The sequence below is a fragment of the Cupressus sempervirens genome, chromosome 7 (genome assembly GCF_028749045.1).
Source record: "Cupressus sempervirens isolate cs-2001-9-10 chromosome 7, ASM2874904v1, whole genome shotgun sequence".
Lineage (NCBI taxonomy): Eukaryota > Viridiplantae > Streptophyta > Pinopsida > Cupressales > Cupressaceae > Cupressus > Cupressus sempervirens.
This window is the reverse complement of record NC_143124.1, coordinates 324,148,751-324,168,199: the sequence shown is the minus strand read 5'-3', so window position 1 is coordinate 324,168,199 and position 19,449 is coordinate 324,148,751. Positions and strand designations below refer to the sequence as shown.

Below are 19,449 nucleotides of genomic sequence, written 5' to 3'. Positions count from 1 at the left end.
TCATCATGAATCTCATTACTTAGTGACACACCATAAGGATGAATAGATAAGTTCATACCTTGAATTTCATCAAAGTTTATATCCTCTTCAACTACTAATGATGAATGAATATGAACATCTTCTCCACATAGGAATTCATCATCTAAAGCATTGACCACCAATTATCCAACCTTGATTCAAATGAATCATTGGTATGAACAAAGTCTTCTTTACGTGCGAATGTAGAACTTGTTTCTGATAATGACTTTGGCTTGTGAGAGAGAAACTAATTATCTTTACCATTGTCTTCATCGATCTTTTGTAAGTATAAAGTAAATATGGATGAATCTTTCCTTAGTCAAGTTGTGCACCACCATAAAATTCCTTCATGAAATCCACCTATATGTTTTCATCAAGATCTTGCTTGTTTGGCATGCATAATATTCACTGCCACTGCCACTGCTACTGTCACTATCACTATCACTGTCACTTGCAACTTTCCCTTTGTACCAAACCATGATTTTGAATTCACACCTTCTGATAGAATCCCTGATATTAAATCTTTTTAGACAAAGTCGCTAACCTTCATTTTGGGGAAGGTAGTGCAAGGTTTCTGAGAAGCAATGTATAGTTTCCTTTGTTCTTATGTTCCCCAACAGTGTCGCCACAAAAATGTTGGTAAACAGATTTTTCACTGTGCAATTATCTCTACAATTGACTTTGTTTGCCCAATGTGCAATGACAGTTGTGCATATAGTTGAAGAGACTGCAACTATTCACAATTAGCTTGAAATCCTCCTCTACATTTGAGAGAGGCAGCTCCCTCATATGATGTGAGTATTTGTATATTTGTGTAGTCTTCACTTAAAAGAACAAAAGGATAGAAAGCATAAAACTAAATAAAGTGAACAGCAGAACGCATACTGAAAGGGACTTCCACAGTCGGTAACTCATAACGAGGAGATTTCAAGAAGGTAATTGTAATGATGACAAAATATGAATGACAAACATTGTCATATGAAAAGATATTCTATTTTGATATATTCACAAAAAGATACCATGAAATGAATACGTTTTGTCAAAGAAGAAGTCTATTGGATTGCATCATCACACAAGAGATCACTGACTCAACATACGACAAGTAAGCGATTCAATAAACAATGAACACATTCAAGACATACGACTAAATGAGTTCTTTATTATTTTCTTGAAAATATACAAGTTCAAGAACATTGGGTGTATAATGCAAATCAAATAGTCTCTTCACCAATTTATCCAGCATTTCCCCTTTGCAAAAGCTCTCCCCCCTTTTGCATTATAAACTGCTTTATACTTACAGGCTTTGCAAAATAACTCCCTTTTACATGTTTTAGGAGAGGTTGATTAACCTCATAATTTTGCGCAAAGAGGGTCGATTAATTTACCTTTGTAAAACTAACCCAAAGTGAATGAAGTCACTATTTATAGAGATAGGAAATTAAAACTTTCATGTTACATGAATGACGACGTATTGGGTGTGTCAAAATGTCAGATCACAAACTTTTCAACCTAATGGAAAATTTGTCTTCAAATCTACAAAATAGAAAACATTATTAGTAGAAATAATTGATATTTTACGCTATTCCATATTCTTGGAATGTCTTTCATTTCAATCATCCCTGATAATACTTATAATGTATTAACCAAGTATCTACATGTACAATTTCCTTCAACCTTTCCATCCATCTTGAAATCAACCTTCAGCTTAAAATCAATCTTCAAGGGATTTATAGCAGTTAGATCATACTAAAGTGATCTATGACATATGCTTCAAGACATGCTTGCATTATATTTAGGAGCTCCCATATTGTCTATGTGGTAAGAGGAACTCGTTTTCGGCAATTCCTCCACGTGTATTTGTTCTTCACCCTCCTGTATTCTCACATGTTTTACCTACATATTGAAGCAAGCAGTTGTTAGTGATATGTTTTGTTGAGTTTCTGACCACGATGCTTTCAAATATCTCTTACTTTGAATAAGATGTTAATTCCTATCTACATTGGTAAAGAGGATGTTTTCATTTGGAACCAATACTAAGAGACTCTAGTACTCATAATTTGGAATCATTGACCCCTCTTATCTTTTTTTTTACTTGCACTATCATCTTCCACCATGAATGTTTAATAGACTCTATTTGATGAATTTGGCCGAATGAATCATCTGCAACCCATCCTACTGCAAAGATTTCATTTTATCGGAAAGGCATGCAAATGCATTGACAAAGATTGTGAACTCCTCTTATGCACTTCTTTATTTTCTAACATTTGGCACATATAAAGACAAAATAGCTATCCATGCTCATTGCCTCTATCTTCAAATGAGGCATTTAGTCAAATATTTTCCATGCTATTATAATATCAACACACGCTTTGATTTGAATAAGGAGTTTTTCAAATATCTTTCAATGCTTGAGTCTGTTAATCACATTTAGAATTAATGAGATGAAGACTCAATGCATTGTAGAAATTTCTCATTGTTGTGTGTCTTGGCAAAAGGCATGTGCAACCTCTAACAAAAATTATCCTTATATTCAATTGTGCACACACATTGCACATTTGATAAAAAAATCATGATTTATGTTGATATTACAATCAATTGTGCACACACATTGCACATTTGATAAGAAATTCACGATCTACATTGATATTACAAAGTTGATAGAGGAAAAATTGTGCAAGTTATAACCAGTTGCTTCACTTAATAAATAATCGTGCTCATGTTGATCACGCAAGCATGCATGGAATACCATAGAAACAATCCTTCATTTAACATTGTGTCAAACATGTGCCATGCACATTCTTAGTATGTCAAAACCTCCTTCGATGCCAAATAGTTGTCACAAATGTCCACGCATTGCCTCATAGGGATTATGCGGAACAATTCAAATGCTTTGTTTGTTCTTCCAATGCGTCAAACACCTCACATAGCAATGTTTGCAATATCAATATCATGTGGGTTGTATTGAGGGTGGCAAATGAGTTTTAACTCATAGGGTTGCTTCAATGCTTCCTTCCAATTTGTGTGGCAAATTCTTGGTCAAAACATGTTTTCAGAGTGCTTTTCTTAATCCACCTTTTTTTTGTTAGAGAGGTTAAGGATTGGGATGGAATTGCGTGTTTTGGAGTAGGTTCCTTAACCTCTATCAAATTTAAAGGTTAATGTTTTCGTTCCAAATACTTGTTTTCAAAGCTGTGTTAAACCTCTCATATCGTTTGACTTAGGTATTGGATTCCAAAAATTTCAAGAGTTGGACAGAGCTGTGAATGAGTCAGAGACCTTGGAATTATACAATTACTAAAAATTTGACAACTCAAAGTTAGGCATATACAGGCTCATTTTAGGCTCAAAAATAAGGAATTCTGGATACTTGACCCACAGACAATAAGACATAGTAGCCGCGATGCAACTACTATTTCCCACAAGTAACCTTAGTTGACATGATGAAAAAAAAATTAAAAAAGTCAACCGGGTGTAATACCAAGGCAACAACACTAAAACTCTTTCTACCTTCCCAACTAACTAGTAACTCCTTTCTTAACACAAATAACAATGTTTTCATGTTTTGACAATAATTTGACAACTTTTTGAATCATTTTACATCTTGTAACAAAATGTCATAAAAACATTCCACAATGGATCGAAATAATCCCAAATGGTATTAAATGACCTTATTACATAAAACCAGCAGAAATTTTTTTTTAAATGATAACCATGCCCAACTTCAACCTAAGCAGCTCTTGGACCAAAATGAGTATCCCATGAGACATCACAAGTTTGATTAAAATGTATTTAAGACTAGACCATGACATGTAAATTATCCATCCAAAACAAGGTAGCAGTCCCTCAATCCTACACAGTAAATATGTTTTGTCTACTTTTTAATTCTTCTTGATTGAAATCTTATGGTTCTTCATCTGCTTAATTAGAATCACAACGGATGAAAAACAGTTGTGGTTGACTAAAATGAGAAATCCTCGATGGAAATCAATGGATTGGTTGTGCCTGAAAGCTTCAAAAAGGTAAATTGCATGCATTTTCAAGGATCATAAGGAAAAGGGGCACACAATCTTCAAACCTCATATTTCTGCTTCATTGCCATGGCATCTCATCACCATAAATAAATGATCAATACATTCTATTGAGTATCGTAGTTGAATAAAAGAGCAACACCTGGAAAGCTCCACATATATGGAAAATTAAGCACGATCTAATTGTACACTTTATCTCCTCTGTAATTTGCAGCTGTTGAATAGCTTTCCTTTTTCCTTTTGATAGCCATTTGTGAATATAAGTTCCTGTCTTGTGCACCTCAGAGTTCTATATTGATACAAGTGTATATTTTTTCAGAAGAAAACAAGATGTTTAATGTGAGTAAACAATAATAAACTTGTCAGGACAACTGTAATAGACTATTCCATGTATAGTTAAAATAGGCTAACACGAGAAAATGAAAAATCCGAATCCGTAATACCGTCTGCAAAAAGTACATTCCCCTGGAATTTTTTTAATGTCCATATGGTGCATTTTCTTGCCACCATTTGAATCTGTCGAGAGTAGATGGAACAAAATAATGTGAAGCTCTAATTCTGTTTCAAGCTCTACAATAGTCAGTCAGAATACCTGTATCAGTCTGCCAAAAAAGGCCGCCTCAAAATTGAAGGTCTAATCCATGAATAGGTACTTCAATAATGGTGCCACTACAGCAACACTAAGACTGTTGCCGAGCAATGCATACCTGCAAAATAGAACCCAAAAAGCATAAGGATACCAGTAGAGAACTTTTAAATTTACCCAAAAGTAATACAAATCAAGTGTACCAAATTAATTTCACCCAATTCCTATGTTCGTGATTCTGTTTTTCTATTCCCGTTCGGCCCGTGCATCTTCTATTGGCACATATTTATTTGTTGGTCATATTGTCCACCGTCAATATGTAATGTCTAATCAGCAGATGACATAGCATTTGTGCTGGCGTCTCTCTCCAACTAATCAGTTTTCATATCCTAGCCATCATGTTTCTCAACTTCTCTCACGTTACTTTCTAGAATGCACATAATTATGCACATGCTAAAATAAGCAAGCATGAATGAAGTTTGTGGCCAAGATAATGAAACTGGGCATCTCTTTGAATGCAGAAATTTCATGTGCATGACAGTTTGTCTGAGAACAGCATTTTCTCTGAGAAGTCAGTGACTATTCTCATTAATGTTTATTAGTGTGTATGAATCAGGAGCGTGTGAATGTGAAGAGATGAGTAGAAACCTTCTTCGATAATCTCTGTTTCTTTCTTTTCCGAACATTCAAAGTTCCTCCAGCATACTGCTCATTTGTTTATCAGATTGAATATTTTCCGATGATCATTTATTTGGTTAAGATTGAAAACTTTAAATTATAAACTGAGAAACATGTAATTGTTTTTTGAGATTTGAAATAAAGTTGCTATTTGGGTGGGCTGGTTTTTATCATGAATCAGTTTATTGTATTTCTGGTTGAAAATTTAACAATATAAGCTGTGATATAAAGTATAATGCAATACAATATTAACAGAAGTAAACAGGAAAAAATATAGCCTGCGATCGATTAGCAAACAGTTCTAAATTGAGTCTGTCCAGCAACATTGAGTGGTCCTCTCAAGCAATTATGGCCTCAAAGATGTCACGAATATGACTTCTTAGAGTCTGGAATAAAGGCCTCAGCTGGCTGCAATAAAATCCAGCCCTCTGATATGGTTTTGCAACAAGAATCAGGAGAAAAGAAGTTCTAATAGTGTGTGTCAGCACAATCATCTTAGCTTATCACGAGGATCTCTGTGTACTGCTCAATTTGAAACAAATGGACGAGACTTTTTGTGAAAATATTGCAACTGTAAATAAGATACAAAACAACTTTCATTCCTGATAACCCATTCTTCGAAAGGGCAAGGTGACCTGTCATGTCATAACATATATATAGTGTTAAAAAGGAAAGGACTAGGCTGCTAGCTACCCGATACCACTTATATCAGTGGGATATGAGAAAAAATTTCTGTCACATGCCAAATGATGCATCTCTTTTTCTATAATAACCACTTGTTGATGTGAGTTTTATTACAGTACAACATGCAGAACCGAATAATTAATATTCGGAACGAAATACCAAATCTTCAACCTTCTCCTGAACAAAGATGCCTTACATGCTAAAGATTGCAAATAAAGATCATTAAGGCAACTCCAAGGATCCTTCAAATGGCAAATACTCACTCAGTGATAATAATGTCAAATGCTGGTACCACAATGGGACTTGTTGGGTGGATATTTTGCAACCAACAGTTTTGAGTAAAAATCTAGTCGCAAAATAGGATGACCAGCCACAATGTGTGAGATAGAGTCTCTCCTACCTTAAAGGGAAGGCTCCCCCTTCTCACCGTTCCTTGGATCAACTCAAGGTAAGCAAGAAGTTGAGAGATTTTGTAAAAAAGGTGTTACCAGTATCCATTCTTCTTAACTTTCAAGAAAGAATCCACTTACTTGTGGAGTGAGTAATGAGCAGGGTGAATCTCTAACTACACTTCTATCAAGAGTTGGAATCAGTGATACTGATAAACCTTCACTTACTCAAAGGCTAGCTGAAAATGTACCAGTTTGGCTCTAAATCTGGTCCTAATTCCACATGAAAAGCTTTACAATTAAGGCACAAAGACTCCTGAAAGTAAGAATACTTAACTATTTTGTGAATTAAGAAAGAAGTATAAGCTATAGACAAAGCTTCTAGCTATATATTTCCACAACCTCTCCCAGTCAAAGCTTTGGCTTCGATTGCTTCTTAAATCACTATGCTCTTTTATTGAACACACAATAATAACATGAATCAAGAAAATAGACACAAATTACAATCAAAACTTCTAATTTGCTCTATCACAATTGCTTCTAGTCAAAACTTTGAATCCAATTGCTTCTTTTATTCACTTTTCTCCCAACTTTGTACTGCACAATCAAAGTTATGCTTGCACAAATGTAGCAGAGCTTTCTTACATACAACAAAAGATGATTTTTACAATGAGTGGGCACTCCTTTATATAGGCACAAGAATTGAGAAAAAGGTGGAGGAAAAATTGGGAGCAACTCAACTAACTTTGACCTAGTCTAACTAAAAGAAAAAATATAGGATTACATGCATCTGTACGTGCAAGTAGCATTACATATTTTACATACACATGTAACTCGCATTACATGTAATTACACATCTTCATGCAATGCATCCTCTCCAACTACAAACATGAAAGAAGAAGAAGACGAAAGAGAAGGAAACAATCCTAAAGGGGCTTGTACTTGACGATGCAATCCCGGATGATCATGGGATCCGAAGTTCCTGTACTTTGTACAACCGCATTCACTTTGATAACCATGGTGTTGCATCTTTTGATAACCTCTGACTGTGATGAATTATCCGTTATCATGTGGAAACTTGATGTGATCCATCTTTTCTCGCTCAAGTTGTCGTGAATTCTCCTTTGTAGATCAGCACAAACTAGAGTCTTTGACAATTTGAAAACTTTCTTGACGATGTCTGGATGTAAACTCAGAACAACATTCCATCAACACCTTTACCCCTTTTTTTTAAAAGTGAAGTGCTTGGCGCATGAGAATGCGTGCAAATGGAGATTGCTGATTTTTTTTTAAAACTAGGGTCTTCAAGACGTTATTGCATGAAAAAAAATTACATGTAACTGCAACATGTAACAAGGGATGAAGGATGAGATGGAAAGCATGGAAAAATGTGAAAACATGTATTTGCTCATGAAGGTGCAAATACATATGGAAAGATGGAAATGGAAGCGGAAAATGGGATTACATGCATGTGCGGATGGCGAATGAGATGGAAAACATGTAATTGCATTTGTCAAATGAGATGCGATGTGTTGTGACATGAAAAACAAAAGTGAAATGTGATGATGCTTTTGCATGAAGTGAAGCAAAAACAAGTTCTTGGGAAAGAACCTGTAACTTCTCCAAAGTGGAGAAAACCAACAAGCAAGCACAAAGCACAAAAACAAGCAAAAAACAAACACATGCCTTTGGCAAAAGACTCAAACATGTCAAGATGCAACGCACTTCATCATTTAAATTCGAATTTCGAGTTTAGGGAAATTCCAAAAGTGTGAAAATGAGAGTTTTCATCATTTTTTAAGGGAAAAATGCACTTTTCATGACATATATATCAACAAATGTGCAATTTCAAGCTGAAATATGCATGGAAATAAATAGATATGCATGAATTGATAAGCATGTTTGAAAATGTCCATTTACTTGGAGGTTAAAGAGCCAAAATAGCAAGAATCATAGAATTTCAAACAACTTTTTGACTTTTTTCATACTTTCATTTAACAAAAATTAATGAGCAATGAAGGGTCAAATTTGACATGAAAGTGCCAAATACATGGCCTCCAGAGACAATATCATGCATTTAAAACTCAAAACAATCCCTCTTGATCAAAGGTATGGGTTGGAAATGCATTTTTTTGAGTTTTTTGAAAAAAAACATGAGTTTTTTATGCAAAAATCTAGGCCGTTTTTGCAAAAACGTGGCCAAAAAAATTTATGTTTTTGAGTCATTTTTGACTTGTGAATGCAAAAACTTCCCCAAATGCATATACATGGATCAAAATGCAAAAACAAGACCCCAAAATGCAAAATGGTGGATAAAAACCCCAATTTTCTAGGCATTTTTCGCAAAAACATGATTTATAAAAGGTATGAAATGAATTCATTTTTGGCTTCTATGTGCAAAAATGTGAGCCAAGATGTATTGCAAATGATTGAAGATGCCAAAATTTCTCTTTTCCTTGCAAAAATGTGATTTAAATAACTCAAAATGGTTTTATTTGAAGATTTTTCCAAAAACTTACCCTTGGAAGGAGTTTGAAAAATTGTATTTTAGCAAGATAAATCCATTTTCAATGTTGGACAATCCATGGCCAAGCGAAAACGACCCTATTGGAGAAAATCTCATGCAAAACCATCAAGTAAATCTCAAGTTATGATCAAAATTGGGTTTTTTGAGGGCAAGAGCATGTTCTTCAAAAACGAACTTTTGGAGGGTCAATGTATATATCAAAACATGTCTTTCTCCAAAATTGGACCTTTTTGGGTCACTTACATATTTTTAAATGTGCATCTCGTCAAAATCATACTTTTTGGGTGCCATTACATGTTTTAAAATATGCTCATAAGAAAAACGGACCTTTTGGGGGAGGAAGCATGTTTTAAAATGCATCTCACTTTTAAGATGTAAAAGCATAAAAACTAAACTTTTGATGCAATAGCATCAAAAAGGTCCACTTATAATAACCTTTTGATGTAATGACATCAAAAAGGTCCACCAAAGTAAACTTTATATGCAGTGACATGTAAAAAGTCAACTTTTGATGGGATTTACATGCTATTGCAAATAAAATGTCCACTTATGAAGACTTCAAGTTATATAATTCACTTAAAATTATAAGAATGTTACAAAATGGGCCATAAACAATATTTATTTATCATATTTAGAAATATAACATATAAACATCATTTAAAAGTAACATTTAAATAAACATTTGATTTTTAAAACCAAAAGTTAAATTGAAACTATATAGTTATATAGTTACTTTAACTGAAAAATTAAAAAGTAACTTAATTTAAAATTATAACATAAAATGCACTTTGGTCACTTTAAGTTAAAAATTTAAAGTTAAAGTAACTTTAAAACATAACAAAAAGTGAATATAAGTTATATTTTTCAGAAAGTGAAAATCAAATTGAAAATATAACATCATATTTTTAATTCATGCTGTTGCACCCATAAGGTCCACTTTTGAAGCACTAAAATGGACATATCTCTTGATTGACAATTCCAATTGACCTCTAGGTTAGACCGAATTAAAGGGAAAAACGAAAGGCATGACATGAGCAAAACCAAAGGATTAAAAAAAAACAAACGTGAACTCAAAAACAAAGAATGGACGATGAAGGTTTCACAAATCAAGCAAAGGCTCGACAGAAAGCAAAACGAAAAAGACTAGATAAAGGCCTTCAGTAAAAGGATTCATTATATCAATTGGTACTGATTGGTTGATCAATACTAACCAATTAAATAACGAACTACACTCAGAAAAATGCAAAACTAAGCTTGAAAAAGTTTCGTGCTATTACCAACATTTTGTGGTGACAAAATGTAAGACAACAGGACTTACACTAGTTCACTAAGATTATGTCAACTAGACCTTGAATGATATGGCTTCACAATATGAAATGAAAATAAGCTTACGAATCCAAATTACATTCTCTTCACTATCCTAAGATGCAAGGGCTTGAGGGTATCTTCGTAACTCTACTAGTGTGATCTTGTCATCAACTCAGCAATTTATTATTGTGTTTGCATGGTGGGTATTTATGATCAGTTTGTAGTATTGCATGATTCTTTTCATCCTTCACCTGGATTAGAATTTTTTTAAGCAATTTAAATTGGATGAAAGTTATTGAGGGATTATCTTCGGTGAACTTGCTTAACCAAACCACTAGCTGCTTTCTGCTTGTTAGTACACCTTGCATAGTCGAATGACATAAAATCATTAGCTTAACTTCAATTAGTACTTGCTCATTGCTTTACATCCATAGATTGAATTGGTGAAATGGTAGTAATTTGAATATCTTTTGAGTAAACCTAAAAAAATTGCACTAGGTGGGTGGAATTAATGGCAAAATCCAACTTGTTCAACTTCAGCTTACTAATCTAAATTACTTTCTACTTCTATCCTATGATGCAAGGTCTTGAGGATATCTTCACAACTCTACTAATGTGATCTTGTCATCAACTCCACCCACCTAGTGCAATCTTCTAGGATTTACTCAAAAGATATTCAAATCACCATTTCATCAATTTCATCTATGGATAAAAATCGATGAGCAAGTACTAATTGAAGTTAAGCTGATGATTTTATGTCATTCAACCACACAAGGCCTACTTACAAGCAGCAAGCAACTAATGGTTTGGTATAAGCAAGTTTGCCACAGATAATGCCAAAATAACTTTCATCCAATCTGAACTACATAAAGCACACTCTAATCCAAATGAAGGATATAAAGAATCATGCAATACTCCAAAGTGATCATATATATCCACCATGCAAACACAATGAATGGATAGCAATATTAATAGTATTTTGCAACAATTCAAGTGTTTACTCTAACTCTAATGAGTTAGAAATAAGAAGGCCTTGGTCTTTTATAGCAGTTCCTAATACAATGAGTGGCCAAGATTGATTTAAAATCAAGTGCCAATATTAATCCAACACAGCCCTAATTAGAGTTTCATAACCACCACTAACAATTATTCTATGCCCACCACCCAGTTACAAAAGAGCTCCACCTTGCGGACAAATAAGAAAATTACAATGCCTTTTGAACCAATGAGAAAATGACTATGTAAAAGCTTATAGAAGAAGCCACCAATTAATGAGTGTATAATAAAATGCCACCTGGGCTTACAATAAAACTTCCTTTTTAGGATAATTTTCTTTGACTTTTCTTCTTTTGGCAGATTCAATGACCAGACATAATATTTTTGAGCTCTTCCACTAGGAGGAGCGCTCTAACTAGCGGAAGGTTAATGAGCACTACCTCAGTATGTTTTTCAGTCTTCTGCAAGCTTACATTCATTGATAAATTTACTGCTGGAGAATAAAAAGGTGTTGTGTAATTTTGGATTGGGATTGAAGCTCTGAGAAGTATTATTGAGTTTTGCATTTCTGAATTAAAGCTCAAATTGATGTTGGTCCCTCAGCTAATAGGAGTTGGTGCTCTGAGAATGGTTAGTACTCTCTGAGAGTCGGTGCTCACATCTGTACTCTGGGTTGGTGCCCTTCTTTGTCATGAAAGCTATTTTATGGTGTAGTATTATTTTTACCCAAAAGGGTTAACCATAACAAATATGGTTTTTGTGTCTTGATGGTTGCTCTCTTTAAATCTTATGAACAGATATACAATTGCTGCAATTTAATATATATACACCTGTATATATACATGTATGTGTGTGTGCGTGTCGTTGTCAGCAGTTGTAAGTTTCAGACATTATTTTCAGTTTGGCTTAAAAGTTCATGTTATTAGAATTATATGCTGTTAGAGTATATCAAATGCAGGTCCAAAAGAAGATTTTGTCCTCATATTTGAGGCTATAACAATAGCTAGTTGATTACTGAATGCATGCCAACAGAATTATGCACTATCAGATATTTTAGTTATTGTATCGAATTTAGAAGACTTAAGAAGTTTGCCACAACCAATCCAGGAAATAAATTATGTTCACACCTTTGCCTCAGACTAACATGATCTGGGAATCCAAATTCTGCTGGAAAGGAGTGCAGATTAGAGACCTGAAATGGTTAGAATCAAAAACTGATAAGTGGCAATCAATAACATGCACGTAAAAACAATCTACTTATACAAATTTCTCTTTTTCTCTTATGGGCATAAAATTGTACCTCACGAGGAGTGAAATATCTCAAATCAAGTTCTTCCAATAAAGCAGACTTGATTTTCTCTCCTTGCCTCCCATCATTTGTTTTTGATTGCAGGTTACTTAAATTGTCCTGTAGATTATGCAGCAACTTACTTCGTCAATTAAAATGTAAAGAAGTAAAATTACCATTGACGAGAAATACTTATAATATTGAGACAGAATTATAATAAGAATTTATTGAATAATCTTTAGTTTGCTAAAAGTAAATGATGTAACCATCATCACAGGTGAAACATAAACATTTTATGAATTATACATAGTTGTACTACAATTCTAAACTTTGTTTTGGGTTGGATATCATATCTTTGCTGGACATAATGCATCGTATGAGCAGCAAGCAACCATTAAAAGAAAGCTTTATGACAGAAGAATTTCTTATTAGTTCTATGTAACCACTTCCAATTTATTGCCTTAATTTTAATCCAACCCAAATTATATTAAATAAGAATTTGAGTTCCACAATGACTCCGAGAAAGGTTGCTTATAAGGACATTATGGAGTAGTGAAGTAGCTTTAAATGGTGTTCCAAAGGAAATAGCCAAAGACATAGTGAAAGTTGAACATAAGAACTCAAAATTCAACCCTTAGAAAAGCATATTGGACAATTTCCCTTGAAAAATCATTGATATCAAAAACATATTGATTCTGAAAGCAGGAGGTAACACTATAGTGATCATGAATAGTAGGGGAATGACCTAAAACTAATTGAGAATCTAACAACCAGTAGTAACAGTAGAAGGATTTCTGGGAAACCCATAACAGGGTGGCTGAGAAAACCACTAAGGCTATCAAAGTTCTTAAGGACATTGTCAGAGGCTTGCCCAATACACCTAAAGAAGGAATTTCTATGCAGCCCATTGTAAACAGTAGTAATCGAGAGACGAGAGTTACCCACATCCACAGGTATATATTAGAATATATCTTCAAAATATATTATTTATTATTTATTATAATATATTACGATCATATCTTTATAGAAACATCATCTTTGTACTCCTATAAATGATTATTTGATTTAATTCATTCAATTACTTACTAAGACATGGTATCAAAGCTATAAGTTGAAATTTTGAATGAAATTTTTTATTAGTTTTTGAAAAACGAATTCATTCTTTTTCTAAGCGATAGTTTTTTCTCTACTGGAAAATTGTGATCAAGGTTTTTTGAGTTGTTTCTTTGCCTCCAATCCACAATTCTTAGTCACATTTTTAATATTTTTTCCACGAGAAACCTGTTGAAGAATCTGCAATTCGAATGTTGTTTATCTTCTCGACGGCTTTTGTCTTCCATACTACCCTTTCTAGGTTGTTTGTCTAGAAAACAACGGCCTGTGTTCGGGCTTCATCCTCAGCTCACATGTTCTTTCCACAACCTACAGCCTTTGTGTTAATATAATGATTGCTGCAAATGTAATAGCACTACTTGTGCTTTATGTGTTTTCCGAAGGAAGGTCTCTTGTTTTTATATTGAGAATAAGCCAAGAAGAGAAATTAACCTTCATGGGACATGTCTATTCATTATTATGTAATTAATAAAATGACAATTATAATTTTATAGTTATATATATAACTAATTTCCATAAATCACTATTATATTAATCTCTCTCTCTCTCTCTCTCTCTCTCTCTCTCTCTCTCTCTCTCTCTCTCTCTCTCATATATATATATATATAATAGTTTACACTTACACTTTTATCCAACTGAAGCTACCAAAAAACAATAACACTCCCAATATCTCCTGCGTGCTCTTTCATCCTGATGATGAGTGTGATCCGAAACGTTGATGTTAATAACACTCCCTCATAGCTAGGGAGGTTAAACACATAAATTTGATATTACCTCAGTGTAATATCAAAGATGACATGTTTAAGAATATTTTTGATCAAAAGATATTCACCATTAGATATCATCTCATAATATCAGGAGTAGTGGCTTTAGAATATGAAGTCGCGTGATATTCATCAAATATTTGAGTAATGGCCTCATGAATGTCAATTTGTAAAATATTCACCACGTAATTTGATTAATGGCCTCCTGAACAAGTTGCATGATGCACACCAAGTACTCTAACCAATGGCATCCTGAACATCAAGTTGCATGACATTCACCAAGTACTCAAAAAAGTTCATAAGGTATATGTATAAGGTATCTTGAATGATACTTACCATAGGAATATTCATGGTCTGTTTACGGAACTTAATCGACCATGCAAGATATAATCTATCATGATCTGCTTAGACATATCATAAGATATCTATCATAATAGAAGATTTAAGTTATTGTAAGATTATCACCTTCCAATAACTTCTATAGATACAAGTGATAATCATTTGCAAGTCGCCACTTCCTTATGATGTAGACAGGGGGCAAACCCATTAAAACCATGCAATCCCACAGATGACATCAATAGTTTACATTAAGTCAAACTCCGTCTGAATCTGATATCAACTTTTTTGACCTCATAAAAAGTTGCCTTTGATGAAGTGTCAGAGTCCCTTTGAATCTGATATCAATCTTTTTCTTGTTGCAAGAGAATCCCAAGAGAGATTAAAAAAATCAAGGGAAATATCTCTTATAGTGCGCATAGAAATACAAATAAGAGGTTACCTACAAAAATATAAATAAAGGTAGTTGACGAGATATAGTAATCAAAAAATACTTCTCTTGTAGTTGAAGAATGATGCTAGAATGATGTATCCCCTTAGGATTTGAGACTATTTTTTAGTGTAAGAGAGTTCCTCCTCATCAAGACTCTACTTCACATACATCTATATTTTGCTATCTTCCACTCACTCCTCATTTTCTCACTTCCTTTTGATTCACTTATAGTTTTATATCTTTATTCTAACTTTTCACATGATGGTGATGAATTTTCAAAAAATCATGCCTCTTTATAAATAAATTATATCTTCTCTCAATTATAACCACACCTTTCTAATTACTTACTATCTTCTCAATGCAATAGTTTAATATTATTAGTTTTAATAGTTAGACATAATCATCATTATTGTTGGATATTCTTGACCCCTCTTTGTATAAGTTGTGTGCAATCACAGAGGCTGGCCCATACATCCTTTACCACCCAAAATTAATAATTTCCCCCTCATACTTGCCACGGTGGCAATTTTACTTATTGACTACTTTCCTTCCTATATCACCCTGGATTGTAAAGGATCTCCTCTGACGTGATGGAATCCACGTAGGTGCATCGGACGAGTCAAACTAATAAAGATCAACCTCCTTTAATTTCCTTAAAATCTCTTCTAGTCTTTGCCTATTTAGTGGTTTCCCTGTGGCTATTTTGCAAGGAATTAGAGGGGATTCAAAATAGTTTGCTAGCTTCTATGGTAACGTACACAGAGACATTTCAACTTACACCTTTCTCCATGTACAATGGCTTGGATTAAACGATGGAGTCATTTCACTTGCGTGTTTCGCTCTTTTAAAAAAAATGATTTGTCACAAACATTTTTCGATGGTTCATATTACCCATCAAGGAGAGTAAAATCTCATAGGGTGTTGTTTGGCCAAAGATCTTTGCATTGCAGACACCTTGATCTTTGAGCATGTCGATGTGCATCAAACGTCCAATACCCTCATTCTCTAAATGGAATGGTCACTCTATAGATTATCACCCTTCTAATTTCTGCAATATCAAATAGCTTTGACTACATCTTCTATTTGTATAATTCAAATGTTCACCTCCCACAGATTCAAACGTTGGTTTCCATTCTTTTTCTTTATGTTGTTATTTATCATTTTAATAATTTAATTGTTGCTTAGTTTCAATGTCATGATTGTATATGAGTTTTGAATGCCAAGCTTGTATATGAGTTTTGAATGACATATGATTGTATATGTCTTGTTTGAACGGAAACTTCATCACTATCTTCTCCAATTTTTCACTATCAACAATATTCGATCTATGTATACAACTTGCTAGACATAAACCTTATTAAGCATACTAAACTAGATGATCGTTGCACTTCCATTTCAACCACAATTGTTGTATCTATACAACAAGAATTTACATCAAATAAAAAACCTCCAAATATGATTCTTGTTTCTTCTGGTAACATGTTAAATTTACTACAAATGCAACAGCACTACCTATGGTTTTTGCGTTTTCCAAAGGCAGCGATCTCTTGTATTTACAATGAGATTCTAAGAATGAGCCAAGAAGAGAATGATGCAGGAGCATCCAATGGTGTAAGGGCAATCCTGTATCACCCAAAAATATGCTTAGTGTTAGTTTCTGTTTAATGTCTTTTTATTTTTGGATACCCATTTGGGTCAAATAGAGATTCCAACACTCATAGTTCCACTATTGGTTTTCTGGGTTAGTGTTTTTGAGCACCTTGGGATATGTGCCAATGCAGAAAATAGGTTATTTTGTAAATGAGCCATAATTATGATGAGTTAGAGGGTGTAATTGTAAGAGATGTTTATACTTGTAATTTAAAGTACTCCAAAAAAAGAATCAAGTCAAAAGGCTTTATAGTTTGAAAGTTATTGCAGTTTTAAGTTGCCTAGAGACCCCCTAAGAGCGCTTCAAAGTCAGATTTGAGGCACTAAACGGCCTCATACGGGCTTGAAAGAGCGCTATAGAGCGCTTGGAGAGCTTTCCGAAAATGTAAACAGTTCGTCAATTGAAGTCTTGGATCAAAAGTTATGCCTCCCAGAAGTTGAACTACCATTTTTAAATTCTTCAAATTTTACACCGACTTCTAACGTGTTTTCTAGAACCTTTTGTTTTGGCAGTGGATGCCAAATGGCATATTCTAGAATATATTCCTGACCCTAAACCTAATTTGGGTTACTTAAGGTCATTTCTGGCATTGTAAACGAGTTTGGGAGAGGGTACTGTGAGGAGTGTTTTTCTCCAGAATCAAACAACATTGTAACCCTAGGGCACGTTATTGAGTTTATTTTCATTGTACTGAATGTAATAGCATATCAGTTCTAATAATAATTTTCCCCTTTTCCTGTTATGTTCATTTTGTATTGGGTTGTGCCCTCATCAAGCGGTATCAGAGCGGCCCTTCATCAAAGACAGTCTATTCATTATTATGCAATTAATATAATGACACTTAAAATTTTATTATTTATTACATAACTAATTTCCATGAATCGTTATTATATTGATTTCTATCAATATATATTTATTATATATCACATGATATTAATTAAATATATATAGCAGACTCATAGGTTTATCTGACTGAACCTACCAAAAACAATAACACTTTTGAAATGCCATTTTTTGGCTTCTAAACACCATTTTTAAGCCTCTTTGTGGTTATTGGCCTATTTTCTGCATTTCTTGGCCTTTTTTCTAAATTTTGAGTTTGTATTTGTTGCTGATGGGTTTACTCAATATGTTTGTTCTCACTCCGTTACTAGGGCTTGGTTTTCAATAGATCTTTGTATAGCTCATGGCTTAAACAGGAATTTTCTTCCAAAATCCATGGTGGATTTCCTACGTTCATTATTTCTTGAATATTTGAAGACCTATTCTTCCATTCGTCTAGCACTTTTGAAAAATCCACTTTAAATATTAAATATAATGTTATTTTGTGCAATTGCCAATAAATAGAAAGCCCACTTTTTGAGGTTTTTTAATCAAAACATGTTGTCGCCTTGAAAAAACCCACCTTTTCCTTCATAACTTGAGCTAGGCAACTCCATTTGATGTCTAAGTTAGCTTGAAATGAGTAAGATTGCAAGGGTTGTTATTGTATGGGAAAAACAAGACTGAAAAGTGTTTACAAGCAAAAAAAACACATAAAAGACATGAAAGTTTACCAAAAAACATGCGTCTACAATTAGAGAAGAAAAATTCTTCCTTGTAAACATTGGGGATTAAACTTTATGGAAACCTTTAAAAGAAACACATGTATAAAGTTATATAGGGTAAAATTCAAGGATAATGAATTGCCTTAGTGTCGCTTTATCAATAGGTTAAACAAAGAGGCTATACCTATCAATTCATGAGAAATTGTGTAGGGTTGACTCAATTTTGTGATGTCAAAATTAAGGACAATAGGTCACCGAGACTGAGACAAGTTCGAGCTCTCCAACTATGATTTTAGTTAAACTTGAAAGACCACATCCCAGCTCTACTCTCATGTGCCCTAACTTGTCTCATTCATGTCATTATAGATTTGATGCTAAAGTGTCCATAATAGAAGAAATGAAGGACTTGAACAAGCTTCAATCGATTGCAGCATAGACTCCTCACAGCATATGAGATGAGAACCCAAGAGAATAATACATCAAAATGGTAACCAGCATTCAAAGCCACAAAGCTAACAAAAAATAAAGAGTCTATGCTAAGAGGGAGTTTAAAAGAAGTAGGTGATGAGAAAGCTCGTTTTGTTCAAAAATTATGAAGGAACAGAGTAAAATTGTCGTTCAAGTGCTTCAACTATGGAGAAGTTGGATAATTTATCGAGGATTGTAAATATTTAAGAGAAAGTGGTAATGAAGATAAGTCTTATCCAAGGAAGGAGAACAAATACTATAAATATTTAAGAGAAAGTCATAATGAGAATGAAGATAAGCCTTATCCAAGTCAGCAGAACAAATACATTTACAAAAACAATAAAGACAATAAAAAGGATAGTTAATAACACTCATGGAAACCCACTATGATTTCAGGATGATAGTTCCTCCAATCAAAGCGACTGGGACAACTATAGAGAAGAAATGTTTTTGATATCACATTTGAGAAAGAAGACAATAACATTGAAAACAACGACAAAGATAACCAGCATGCACATGAAGTTAAGATCAAATTTGATAATAGAGATGACAATAAAGACAACTTTAAAGAACTTTGTTGGACTATAGATGAGATTCAGAGGCTAAGGAGGAAGAATTCAAACTACAAGCACCTA

At 33.7% G+C, this 19,449-nt stretch overlaps 1 protein-coding gene across 14 annotated transcripts in view; it reads right to left on the bottom strand.

The window, feature by feature from the left end:
• Positions 1-1,868: 1,868 nt before the first annotated feature.
• The window catches only part of DNMT2 (DNA methyltransferase-2), a 183,555-nt gene continuing 165,974 nt past the window's right edge, over positions 1,869-19,449 (bottom strand). For 6 of the 14 annotated variants that reach the window (XR_016353762.1, XM_089791320.1, XM_089791327.1 and 3 more), the window contains 3 exons: positions 12,515-12,622; positions 12,342-12,406; positions 4,087-4,753 (listed from right to left, as the gene is read on the bottom strand). Coding sequence is in view for 10 of the 14 variants with exons in the window: in XM_089791320.1 (XP_089647446.1) it covers positions 4,681-4,753; positions 12,342-12,406; positions 12,515-12,622 (246 nt within the window). In the remaining 4 variants the exon portion in view is untranslated. Of the gene's footprint in view, positions 1,912-3,791; positions 4,754-12,341; positions 12,407-12,514; positions 12,623-19,449 lie in introns of those variants that run through there. The other 8 variants (XM_089791326.1, XM_089791322.1, XM_089791324.1 and 5 more) reach the window with 6 other exon arrangements.